General features: G+C 41.9%; 1 protein-coding gene across 1 annotated transcript in view; it reads right to left on the bottom strand.

Annotated features, from left to right (window-relative positions):
- Positions 1–2,086: 2,086 nt before the first annotated feature.
- The window catches only part of fat2 (FAT atypical cadherin 2), a 34,520-nt gene continuing 23,085 nt past the window's right edge, over positions 2,087–13,521 (bottom strand). The window contains exons 15-24 of the mRNA XM_027003592.2: positions 10,913–11,124; positions 10,286–10,423; positions 9,899–10,042; positions 9,099–9,296; positions 8,069–8,861; positions 7,547–7,701; positions 5,027–5,459; positions 4,161–4,314; positions 3,365–3,882; positions 2,087–3,111 (exon numbers count right to left, since the gene is read on the bottom strand). Of these exons, the coding sequence (XP_026859393.2) occupies positions 2,633–3,111; positions 3,365–3,882; positions 4,161–4,314; positions 5,027–5,459; positions 7,547–7,701; positions 8,069–8,861; positions 9,099–9,296; positions 9,899–10,042; positions 10,286–10,423; positions 10,913–11,124 (3,224 nt within the window). The 3' untranslated portion in view covers positions 2,087–2,632. The remainder of the gene's footprint in view (positions 3,112–3,364; positions 3,883–4,160; positions 4,315–5,026; positions 5,460–7,546; positions 7,702–8,068; positions 8,862–9,098; positions 9,297–9,898; positions 10,043–10,285; positions 10,424–10,912; positions 11,125–13,521) is intronic.

The following is a 13,521-nucleotide window of genomic DNA, read 5'->3' as shown; positions in this document are numbered from 1 at the left end:
ACCAACCCCAGACAGGCCACCAATCCATCACAGGGCACAAACACACACACACACACACACACACACACACACACACACACACACACACACACACACACGCACACACGCACACACACACACTCTCTCTCTCTCTCTCACTCACTCACTCACTCAATCAGGGAAATTTGTATCAACCTAACGTATGCATGGAGTGTGACAGGGACCCATAGGAACTGGAAGAAACCCCTGCAGGCACAGGGAGAACAGGCAAACTCCACACAGTTACAACTGCAATCCAAATGCAATCAATATCAATTAGAACAATTATCAGTCAATTATAATGTAACTCAGTGAAACATTTATTACCATGTACTTTTATTTATAGAGTACTTTTTCATGTTTCCAACAATAATGATGAAGACTAAAATGAAAACGATTCTCTCACAGAGGAACAGATTTAAAACAAACATGGGATTTGTCCCATATTGAATTTTGAAAATAACAAAAATGATACATTCTTTCTTGAACCCACTGGACCACTGCATTCACTGTGCACACAACAACAGTCATGTGGCCAAACTAAGCGACAGTGAAAAGAGAAGCTGTGAGCATCAGCAGTCCCCAGAAATACTTCAAACAGCTGCCATACACAAGAAGAATAGAACATTTAATTTAGCGTCAAACACTATGCAATAGCCACCACAATGATTCAGCGGTTGGTAACAGAAAGGGGCAGCACATGCAACTGTCTCAATGGCTCAGCCCTGAGCATCTACCCGTATGTGCACGGATTTAATACAAAACCCATACATCCTCACTGCAAAAGCCTAAAACTAGCCATCCTGCTGTTTAATAGCTGTGCTGTGTTGCGAATCCCTACTGATGGCATTTCAAGTGTAAACAAGCCAATAGGGACATGTCCATTAACAACATACCACAAAAGTAACAGGGATGAAGTAATAGCAATTGGCAGAACTGTGAACATACCACATTTTTATAGGATTATAGTACAAACCATTACATGGTCAATGCTAAACTTCTACATTTTAACAATTACTTTGTAGAGTTCATTTGACAGAAATGCATCATATGTGCTAGACAGGAGACACAATGTAACCATTATGGTCTGCATATAATTTTGCATTGCTTTATTGTAATTTGATGGCCTTTGATCATTAAATTCTTCAAACACACTTGCAATAATAGGAAAAAACAGTGCATGAGTTCACATTCAAAAAATACTGCATCTAAACATTTGCTATTCACAAAGCGCTGCATTGCATATTACTTACATGCTTGTGAAAATATATTTGTTTTATAATGTATATGTTACCTAAAGACTCACTGTTTGGAATCTATTCTTGATATATAATATATTTTTACTATCAATATTTTGTAAGTAAGCAGCAAAGGACCAGCCTCAGCTTCAGTCCTCAAATTTTGATTCACCTCACAATTTAGTAGTTTGGCCAGTTCCCAGTGTAGAAGGTGTCTTCTCTTTCACAGCTGTGCCTCCAGTGAGGCAGGCAAGCGCACACATCCTATGAGGTCCATAAATCCCAACACCACATTGTTGTGATCTACTAGCCGCAAAGTGCAGTCTGGTGTTTCAAAATACTCAGAGGAGAACATTAATGGCCTGACCAAGCAGACATCTGACTGACAGGCATATTGCTTTAGTTACAGGGAGAACTCTCAATAACAAATCAGTGCTGCGCTCTTGGTGGCATTCTTTGGACCCCAAGGACTGAGCACTAAGAGGACACAAGTAATCTAATATTCATACTACTTTTCACTTCAGAATTCGTTTTCTGGTCAAAGTGTTTGAGATTGTCACTTTTTTGTCTTTATTTAAAGTCTCTTGTCCACTAGGGTCATACATTAAACATGATTTTAGCATTGTTTGTATCACCAAAACGTTGTCTCACCAAAAAGCTTTCAACTTTAAAATTCAATGTGGAACTGCTGTCGTCTAGGTATATTTTTGTTTAATATTTAATGTACATCTATCTATCTATCTATCTATCTATCTATCTATCTATCTATCTATCTATCTATCTATCTATCTATCTATCTATCTATCTATCTATCTATCTATCTATCTATCTATCTATCTATCTATCTATCTATCTATCTCTGTCTCTCTCTCTCTCTCTCTCTCTCTCTCTCTCTCTCTGCAGGTGTGTAGGGTGGCTAAAATTACAACACGGGGCACAGCTTGTAGCTCAAGACCTCAAAATGTCACTGATAACTACATTTTGGACTTTGTGATAAATTCATGCAACAAACACTACAGCACTCAGTACATGAATACAAATTGTAAACAGCAATCAAAAAGAGATGCTCACAAATGCTCAGAGAGGAATGGACATTCTACCACTCTGCCCAGCTGGCATCTTCTCAATTTATGTGTATAAGAACATTATTTAGTACACTTCCTCATCAATTTTTCAATGCAAGGGACAGTGGTCAAATTTGAGTCAGGCATCTTCTTGGAAATGAAGAGTAACACTGTTCAGGCTATGGGATTCTAATTCTCCAATAGCTTTTCCCTCTGCCTTTGAACTAAAATCCATCTTCTCCAGCTAAATGTCAGTCCTGATGGAAGGTGCAGTGCTTAGAGCTGGTTGCCAGCATGTCATGCAGTGATGGACTAGAACATGACCTCCTCGCAGCTGCCATAGTCACTCTCCACCAGGTCGGAGTCGACGCAGCTGCGGGAGGCACGATTGGACGGCGGTGCTGTGTGGGTGGAGGAGCCACAGTCCGCGTACGATGGCTGAGCCACACTCAGGCGTACACTCAAGCGCTTGTAGCCCGTTGACACGTTATCCATGCTGCGTGTGTGCTTCGTCGGGTAGTAGCTGATGGCTGTGTACTCGTTGGGGCACTGCGAGCTGGGCAGGGGCAGACCATCCGGCCCCAGGAAGTCGTCCAGGTTCTGGCTGCTGTAGCAGGGTGGCAATGGCGCACGACGGTCACCGCGTTCCAGTGGGAATGGGAAGCCCCCAAAGCGAGAGTTCCGCCGGGAGTCTCCGGATGACATGGTTGGGTAAGTGCTCTCAACAATGTCAAACTGAGGGAACTCCTGCACGGCTGGCCGCCCATAATAGTCAGGATCAGCAGGGTATACTGCAAACATAGAGCAGAGGAATGCACTCATTTCTAATACACACAACACCCATGAAAAATACACTGAACACACATAGAGGCTGGATTTAATCTATTTTTTGACGAAAATGACAGAGAAGTGCTCCGTGCTCAGTTTGTTATGGAATTAATTTTCCATACATTTTTCCATGTTTGCTTGAGCGCAGTCATTTACTCCAATTTGCCCATCTTCCACTGACATCAGCCCACTGAATTTAGTATCTTACAGACTCACCTTCATAGTCTGGCTCCCAGTTGGGTTTCATAATAGATTCATTATCAGAGATGGAAGAGGCAGGAGCAGGGAGGTTTGGGGCCACACTGCACACCACTGGGCCCTGAGCTTTCTGGGGACGGGAAACCATCTGGGTCAGCTCCCTCTGCTCACGAGGCTTCAAGGAACGGAAAGGGCTGTGGTCCAGGTCATTCCCCAAGCCAATCATGGTGCTCATTTCCATGGGGGGAGTGTTCTCTCCATCATGCATCTTTGTCAGGCCCGTTGGGAAGTAGCCATTAGAATCTTGCACACAGATTGGCTTGTGCTTCTTGTGGCTGACATAGTGTTTTCGTATGCACACAAAGACTGCGACGAGCAGTATGAGTCCCAGCACACCTGCGCAGATCTCAGCAATCTCTGCATATCCAATGGGTCTTGAAAGTTGAGGCAAAGGGTCACAATGGATTGAACCCTTTGCCATTTTACAGCCAAATCCACTGGGACAAGGGTTTGAAGAACATGCATCACTCAGACATCTGCACAATAACAGCAGAGAAAAGGAATAGGAGAATGAGGTCTGTGAGCTGTATACACCATTGCAATAATTTTCAGTAGAATCTAACTGCACAGAGATGTATAGATGAGAATAGAAACTGGAACATGTTGGCATAGGTTTCATAGGCTTAAACTAGTTAGTTAATGGAAGAGGTCAGACAGGGGCCAAATTATGATGCAATAATTAATTCAAAAGCAAAAAATACAGTCACCACTTTGCGACTTCAATAAGGGCTGCAAAGAAGCACATCAGCCTTACCTGGTCTCAGCAATTTGTTCAGGGCAGTTGCACATATAACCTTCAAACTTTGGGACACACAGCAGGCCATGGGCGCATGGTTGGGATGTACATGGGTTGTTCTCCAGCTCACAGCGTGCACCGAAGAATGGCAATGGGCAGCTACAGTGGAACTCTGCAGAGCAAACAAGAGAAACATCATGTCTGCACTCCAGACTGGGAAGCTGCCACCCCAACACTGGCAGACCCACAGAGATTTTCCAGGAGTTGAGTGGAGACCAAAGACTAAAATGGAAATCACTGGGCCTGACGCCACACTTGCAGATTAAACACATGAGGGGTTATTATGACCCTAACCTCATTTGCATAATTGTGTTGCAGTGACTAGTGCTTCTGCATAGAATAGCTAATATACAAAATTAGGCTTAAGGTTACTGATGAACAGATAAATATAAATTATGCAACACAAATATGATATGGGTGATGCAACACAAATAAGCCTGAATAATCACAAACATCAAGGCGACCAGAAAATTTGTTACATTTCCTTTTTTACCTTATAACAAGTGCAAACAATAACTTCTTTGCTACCCAATCTGATGCTGAACGTCCCTAATCGGTCATATTTGGAAAACTACATTCAAGTAATACAACTCTTTTGAGAATAAAAAATGCACGTAGTGCTTATCTGTAATTTGTCATCACTGTAGACATTTAGCACAATACATCATCTAAATTGAGCTTATTGCTTATTTATTCCCCGCTGATGCTAATTATTACTTGCTATGGCAATGCAAAATGCTAAATTCGGTCTGACTACTGTTTCATTTGCACAGTGCACAGCATTGGTCTGCACACCCATCACTGCATAGTGTTTTAACCCTCACCTCCAGTCAAGTTCTCCTCACACTTTCCTCCATTTTCACAAGGGTTACTGGCACAGCCATCTGCTGTACAGCATTGGAAGACACCAAAGAGCCTGTTTCCCTGTGAGCCCAGACTCTTTACGGCCACCTCTGTCCTCAACGGCTGCCCATTAAACTCCACATTGTCCATGCAGCCTTTGAGGCCCGGCACAGTAGTGTTGGTCCCAGTACTGGCGAGCAGAAGGGTCCCATGGGCTTGGGTCAGCCTGCAAGGCTCCGGTAAGTCCAAAACGATGGAGTGCATGCTGTCAACAGTGAGCCTCAACGCTGTCCCATTGACCTCCACTGCAATGTGGTGCCAGTGGCCATCAGCTACGGGGTAGCCCCTCACTGTCAGGCTTCCAGGGAGTGAGTTCCCACACCCATAGTGGAACAGCAGCTCCCGATCCACCAGCTGGACAGATACAGCCAGAGTAAAAAAATATTCATCACACAAGTGGTTAAGTGCTAAAACACAGATACTATTAGAATGTTTTTTTAAGATGATTTTTATTTTTGCTTTTGTTTTTTTTAAACACACTTTCAGGCTACAGCTTCATTTGGAAAATTGAGTTCCTGTCTGGTTTCCAAACAATTAATAAATTGTCGATATTTCAGTGATCATTTCCAACTTTGTTATCTTTCCCATATAAACAATACTGCCCAACAATCACAGGCAATTTCTAATTTGTGACTGATAAATTGACTGAATGTGCAACACCTATGACATATCCAGAAAAAAAAAAAAATTGTATCATCCAGCACTTGTTACCAGACCTCATATTTGTTTCTAGGTGCCTGAAATGTAGGTGGATTTCAGTAAATCTTTCAGTTAAGTACAGATGTCAGGTTTGAAACACAAAGAGGGTTTACTTTATAAATAGTATTACTAGACATTAAGACCTGGCAAGCCAGTTTTCGGATATTCATTTTTCTGCAATGCATAACTTTCTTCAATAATCTTCTTATTAATACTTTTTAATCTAAAATTTGTAAGCATAACAATTATCATCTTCATGCAGGCCACTTATTTGCTGTGGCAGAGTCTTCCAATGTAATGTGTAAAAAAGGCATGGAGCTCTGTCATTAGAAAACATAATATGATTTGACCTTTCTGGTGATATCAAAGCATTAAATTATCTGTTTTCAGCATCATCTTGATGATGTTTGCCAGCTGTGGCAGGAATGAAAAAGTTCTTTTTTTATTTAGAGCCCCAGGTCAGAAAAGCATGTGACATCTAGACAGACCTGAATTGCACAGTCTAGTTAGATAAAAAAAAAAATCTCAATTAGTGCTTCTTTTTCCGACTCTGGTTATTTAAGAGCATCTGTTTCCTGCTTTGTGTCCAGTCAGGATGCTTGTTGCCTTTAATAATGTTAGATGGTAGTTATCAGTTTTTATAAATGTTACCGCTGCTTAACTGACAAGTCATCTTTTCTTGCTTCTGTTTTGTCATGGTGATGGCTTTGTTCAAATCAACCCAATTTCCATTTGAAAGGTAATTACTTATAAGGGTACAGACAATAAGAAATAGCCAGAGGATAAGTCAATTGAACTCCTAGAGTTTCCAGGGGATGAATGGTGTCTTCTTACAGCTGAGAATATTGAGGTTGTATACAAATTGATAATTGGTACAATGGAACAATACCACCCTAAAGAAACACAAACTGTATCATGTATCTTGTCAGCCTCTCCATGAAGACAAAAGAGTAAATGCATGAGTGAGACAATTATTAGCTGGCCAGGGTTCATTATTCATTTTGAAGCCTTTTCTGACAATAATACAGGCTGGTATGGCAAGATTTAACACCCTGGGGTAAATCTGGAAATGCAGAGATGACACTTCTGATGACTCAAACCACTTTTTGAATGTTCTGTTACAATGGGAAAAAAAATAAAGGCCCGTGTGGGAGAGATGCCATATCTTTAAAGTGGAGGTTGCGATTTGATTGTGGAGTACTCTGTGCTTCCTTTACCTATCCTGCTATGTAGAGTCATGCAAATTTTTCTGTACATGTCATTTGTGGTGCAGCACCTGCAGGCTGTCTTCCTACATGCCACTCAATCTCCAAACATTATGTGGCTTGCTAGATTAATCTAGATCAGACAAACCTAGTGCCTTCACCGAACCTCTGAAAGAACGTCAGGGAAGTGAAGTTCGGCAATCATTTATCATAACACCGACCAACTGAGTCAAATGCTAAATCAAATGATGTGGAGTACAAAGGCACTCTGGTCTGCAAGATAATGTTCTTTACAGGATTTCCATGATCTGATATGCGTCCAGTTATTAAGAGAGTGAGGACAGAGAGCAAACCTAAAGATTAAACTGGTGAGCTAGTGCATCTCACAAAAAAAAAAATCTTTTTGTGCTATTGTTTCTGGCATTGTCTTCATGACATGTTGATTTCACCAGAATCAAGTTTTCTTTCAGCTTTGTTGTGCACAGGTCTGTACCTGTCCAAATATTTTTGCCAGTTGTGGATTATGAGCTGTAGTACCTGCAGTGTCCCCCAGTCAGACGCATTTGTGGTCATCACTGTGCATTCAGCATCAAATGTCTTGATTCGGAGAGACAGGTGGAAATTTTCTTTTTCCTCCTCTGTCCGATAAAGGTACTTCAAATAACCATGTCCATCAAATCTCACAGCTGATTCTAAAATACATCACAAATTGATCGATACTGATCAATGCTTTGCAGTTAATTGAGAAATTATTTTAACACTAACCCAATGTTCCAAAACAAATGTTTGGCTATAGGACAATGTTGTGTACATATGCAGAGAGATAGAAATAATATCTGACTGTTACATGAGGAAATTGATCTAGCCTATGTTATCTTTACCATTCTAACCTTAAGAATCATTCAGATACAAGAATGTGAATTCTTCTCTTTTATTTCCTTTGCTCATACCAAAACAGAGCAGTGATTAAATAACACATAATAACAATCTGCAGCTCTTGGATCTCTGCTAATCATCAATGGAACATGGCCAAGAGTCATCTGAGGGGCAGGCACCTACCATTGCAGGAGCAGATGCTCTCCCAGCTGTGCTGTGGGGTGATGAAGCTTGCCCGCGCTGTGCCGTAGTGGCTCACTCTCTCCTCCTTCATCAACACAGAGTTTCTGCAGCCCTGCGGAAGGCAGGCAATACCAGCACAGTTGCCATGCCGCACCCTGAGCACGCTCAGACCAAGGTTGTCTTCCACGTGAGCCAGAGCTGTGGCTAGACGGTGGCTAGCTATGGGCCGGACCGAGCCATCCTGGGTCCTGCGCACCAGCAGTACCTCCAGGCTGCCGGGGCTGCTTTCCTGCTGCAGGCTGGCGATGTGCAGTTCCTGCCTGGGCACGTTCAGCTCAGCACCCAGGCTGCGCTGTAGGCCCCGCCAGTGGTCGGCCACGAACTCCTCAGCAGACAGGCCAGCCAGCTGCAGGGTGAAGCCCTGGTCCAGAGCCTGCTGTGAGGCTGTCCACACATGGACCCACACAGTAGCCCACACATTAAACTTGCCATCAGACACGCTCACATTGAGAGGGTACAGGCCAGATCGAAGAGCCTGCTCTGCCACTACCTTCCCAGCGGAGTCCACAGAGAACAGCCCCCCATGGGTGGATTCCAGCCTGTACGACAAGATGTCCTTGGGGTCCTGGTCAGAGGCATGGATCTTACCAATGACCCGTCTGGGGAAGGTCTCCTCAGTCATGGTTATGTAGACCTCCAGTGGGGCCACAGTGGGAGGATATTTGCTCTCCTCAGTGACATTGATTTTAACCACACATATGGAGGAGAGTGGGGGGTGGCCATTGTCAGTGACCTGTTGAGATAATATTCATACATCATAAAATACACTGTCTCCACAGCTTTTAAAGATATTAAAGTATGAACTAATTTGCTTTGCAACAATATGTCTCTGTTTTCTTTAAGGTAGATTTTCAGTAGTGAGGTATTTTCATTGATGAATGTATCTTGACACATATAATTTCATTTGAACTTTCATTAAAATTCTTATACCTTTTGTGTTCATAACCTTAGTTAATACATAACATTTCACCTGAATTTTGAGTAGGTGCTGAGGCTTTCCTCTTTTTCCTAGTGGGGAAGAGAGGGACAGCAGTCCTCCCTGGTCCACGTAGAAATGTCTGCCCTCATTTCCTGACACAATGTGGTAAGAAAAAGGAGGGCCATTCTGGGGCATGTCCCTGTCGCTGACCAACATCTGCAGAACACCACTACCCACAGCCTCTCCTTCCTGCCATAAAACAACACCACAGAATCAAAGAACATGCAGATGAAATGAACTTTTACAGCACAAAACAATGGCTCATGTCATTACCAGCACAAAGAAATAATAACAAAGAGTAACATTGTTGTTAGGTTGAATGTCTGTTTCTAGCTATTCCCAGATTAATAATGGGCCACTGGGCTGCTTGCAAAAGCCAGATTCTTCCGGAACAAAGATAAAAGCACAGCTAAGGCTAAAGAACTCGCCCAAAGCCAGCAACTTGGCTCTGAGCAGTGCTCGAGCAGACAGAGAAGGGTATCCTCCATTGTGCCAAACAGTCTGACTGCATGGAAGACACGGACACCTTGGGTGAAGGTAAATGGGCTATAAACAGGGTTTCCAAGTCAGCAGAGGTAGCACAGTAATTAGAGGACACAAGCTGGGCTGAGTTCAAAGGGGTAAACCACCACAGCAAATACCACTGCAGGCAAAACGGCACAGGAGCAAATCCATAGCTGTATTAAGCATGGCTCGCTGGCCACCGAGATGCGGTCTAGTCATTCGACATGCCTGAGCAGAGCAGTGGACCAGGATTAACCCAGGACAAAGAAGCAACCCTGCCTCCATACCTGCAGGACAAGGTTGTAGGTGGTCTGAGAGAAGACAGGGGGGTTGTCATTGACATCAGACACTGTCACTGTCACCTGGACAGCCGAGGACAGAGGAGGCAGGCCCTCATCTGCAGCCTGTACGGTTAACGAGTAGTGTGTTTTCTGAAAGAGACATGTCAAGCAGATTAGCACTGTCAAACTACTCTGACGTATGTTCTGTTGTGGACAAAGAATACACAAACCAACTGTGAGTTGGGTAGCGAGCAAACATTTTTTCTCTGTTGATTCAGGTAACTGAAACCAAAGGCAACAGGTCTGTGCTTGTTGAGGGAGGAGAGGTGCGTCAGGACCAGAGCCCGGGCTTGCCGTCAGCCTCTATAGCCTCTCAGTGGTGAATGTTCTCACCTCTTCCCTGTCCAGCGCAGAACGCACTGTAATGTGGCCAGTGCGACGATCGATGCTGAACTGTTGCTGTGGGTCACCACTCACAATGGAGTAGTGGATGTGGTTGTTCAGTGGCCCATCAAGGTCGACTGCTGTCACCTAAGGGTGGGAAGAAGAGGACGAAAGAAAAAGAGAGAAAGAGAATAGCAGAGAGCAGAGAAATCTGTCGTCATGAGTGTCAACACCTAACTGTGGCAAAGCTGTGTAAGAACCTCTCCCTAAAATCACTGCTGTGATCTGACAGCTTGCATCGACCCTCACACACCACTGCACAGCACACACTTTCCTGCCTACTACTACACAGAACTAGCAGTCCCCAGAGTCCAGTACATACCTTACAGCCTAGCCCACATGAGTACAGAGAGCTCAAACGGTTGAGTAAAATTGAGTGGTAACTCAGTATAGAATTGAGACAAACGACAGACATAAAGGTTTTTCTGACTATCTGAGCGTTTCTGGGTGTCTAACTGTATGTTCAAGCGCACATGAGAAGGGCAGTTTGGACCAGGAAACAGCCCGCGCTGGCCTCATTTGATAGCGTTATCAGTTCTGATGGCAGTGACAGGTGAGAGAGCCTGTTGACTATACCTGCATCACCATGTCTCCAGGCAAGATATCCTCCGCGATTTCAGCACTGAAGTCACTGCGGCTGAAGACGGGTGGGTTGTCATTGATGTCAGTGATGTTGATAATAACCATGGCAATGTCAGACATCGATGCCTTGTCTCGTGCCCCCTCCACTGACAGGTAATATTCGCGGCACAGCTCAAAGTCCAGTGCAGCATTCACCCACAGGACACCTGCGGCACAAGGCGACAATATCACAGCTATTCCAGACTTCCTGGATAAAACGTAGTGCATGACAAAGATATTGTGTGAATGTTCCGGTCAGAATGAACATGGCTGAAGTAAGGACATACACAGTTAACCTCCCTGGCAAAGAGCATCCAGTAGTTAGGTGGTGTTCTAAGTTTGAGAGAGAAAGAATGAACTTGACTTTCATGAAAGTATGAAACAACACAATATGCATAGGCCTATTTCAGGCCTACAGTCTGGGCTTGTTTCCTGATTAAATTAGTTCCCTTTCCAAAGTACACTGACTAAAATGTAACTCAAAGTTGTCATACTGACATATGTAACTATACTATAAGCAACTTTGGTTTTCACAAAACCAAAGCGTTTCTTATCATACTGTTAATGTAAAACCCTATTCTTTTTCATATAAATGCCTTATTTAATTACCATCTCAATTTCAGGCTAATTAGAAAATTTAACACCTACCTATTTATTAGTCAGAAAAGTGATTCAATAAGTAAAAATTTTAAGATTTTATATTTCATTAACAAAGCAATGTTACATTAACAACCAAACATAATATATGCCCATTTAATGATTGCCTTCTTGGCCAGATATTATTTCAATATGTGTCTTCACTGAATAATACAATTGAACAGTAAAGTTCAATACTGAGAGAAATATTGATTAGGCATCATTTTTCTTATTTCCTCTGCAGTGAACTGTGTATAGCTAGGTGCAGGCTTCAGTAATTGGGTCTCCAGCCAGTCTACTTGCGTTCTATTATAATAAAATTGGAGGGCCCAAAACTTGCACAACTCACTACATTCTTGCTTGTGACAAGAATCCAGGTTTCAACAAGTAGTCCTGTCTCCAGTCTTTCTACTCATTCAAGGTTTTTGGCCAAAGCTCAGCTGCTATAATACTGGACGCTGTCCACATTTCCCCTCCTGTAAATAAAGGTTTGTTTGCTCAAATGTTTGTATACATGATTTATTTTCCATGCAAGACAGAGAATAAAAACTGGTCAGTAACTAAGGCAGATATTTTTTGTGGTAAACCTGGAAATTTACTGGGCTTGAAACATTGATTTTTATACAAGGTAGAGTCATGTTGTCTGAAATAATACAGGAAAGAACAAAACAATTTTATACGTTAGCACTGGTTAACATTACAGCTATGATAATTAATGTAGCAGCCTACCACTTAGCTTAACAACTAATATCAACAAACATAAATTTACATTAATGATTGTTTAAATCATAAATCAGGTTAATACTAAACCAACTAAACTTGAAAAACTAAAGGAGTATAAGCTATTATCAGTATTAGGTCATGCATCCTAGGCGAATAAACATTTAACTCTAGCAACATACTTAACTATTATATATTATAGTATATTATAGCATATATTAATTAGACAAACATCACTCTCTTTAGGTTATGTAACATAACATAAAAGCCTGTAACGCTAAGGGAGCTGTAGCCTGCACATATGCAGCTCTCTGCTTTCAACCCTTTTGCACTACTACACACCAAGCAGCTGCATGATCAGCACATGATCATTGGGTTTGGTTTCTCTTAAAGGAGCAGAGACTTGTATATGTTTTATTAAAATTGCATATGAATATAATTATATATCAATATATATAATGTATTACACACACACACACACACACACACACACACACACACACACACACACACACACACATATATATATATATATGCATGTAATCATGTAGTGAAAATCTGATATTTTGACAGTCCTGCTTTGTTATATCATTATTACCAAGTATAGTGCACATTCTGTACCATACAAAATTAAAAGAAAAAAAGAAGATGACTAAATTGAAATTTACAATAGAAGTGCATCACACATAAGGACAAGTAAATATAATGTCTTTAACTTTCCAAGTCATTCTGAGTCACAAGACAAGTATGAAGCAATGTGGCACAGGATCAAACATGTCGAGTCAAGACAAGTGTGCACTTGCATTCAAACAAGTCATGTCTGTGCTAATCAAGTGAAGTCTGCAGTGTTAACTTAAGCAAGTTTCCAAAGAGTCTGTTATCCACCCAATGAAGCCAGAAGTTGTCAATTGTGTGTTTATGTAGGCCGCAAATTTGTTGATACTGTGTTTTTATGGCACACGCTGCCTTTGCCTCTATCATTAGTTTAACCTTGGTATACAAATGACTTCCCTCTGCCATACTCGCCCTTAAATAACTGTTAATGTTTAAGACATGAAGCTGAATGAATGTCAGAGAAGAATTCAAGATAAAGTAGATCTAATCAGTGCTCACAGAGGTTTTTTTAAACTACTTACAATTTTAAGATCAGTCTGGCATCTTGTAACAAAAAATGAATAAATAAAAAACAGTGGTCAAAGATGATTTTG

Source organism: Electrophorus electricus, chromosome 12, assembly GCF_013358815.1.
Source record: "Electrophorus electricus isolate fEleEle1 chromosome 12, fEleEle1.pri, whole genome shotgun sequence".
NCBI classification, from domain to species: Eukaryota; Metazoa; Chordata; class Actinopteri; order Gymnotiformes; family Gymnotidae; genus Electrophorus; species Electrophorus electricus.
This window is presented reverse-complemented; position numbering and strand designations above follow the sequence as displayed.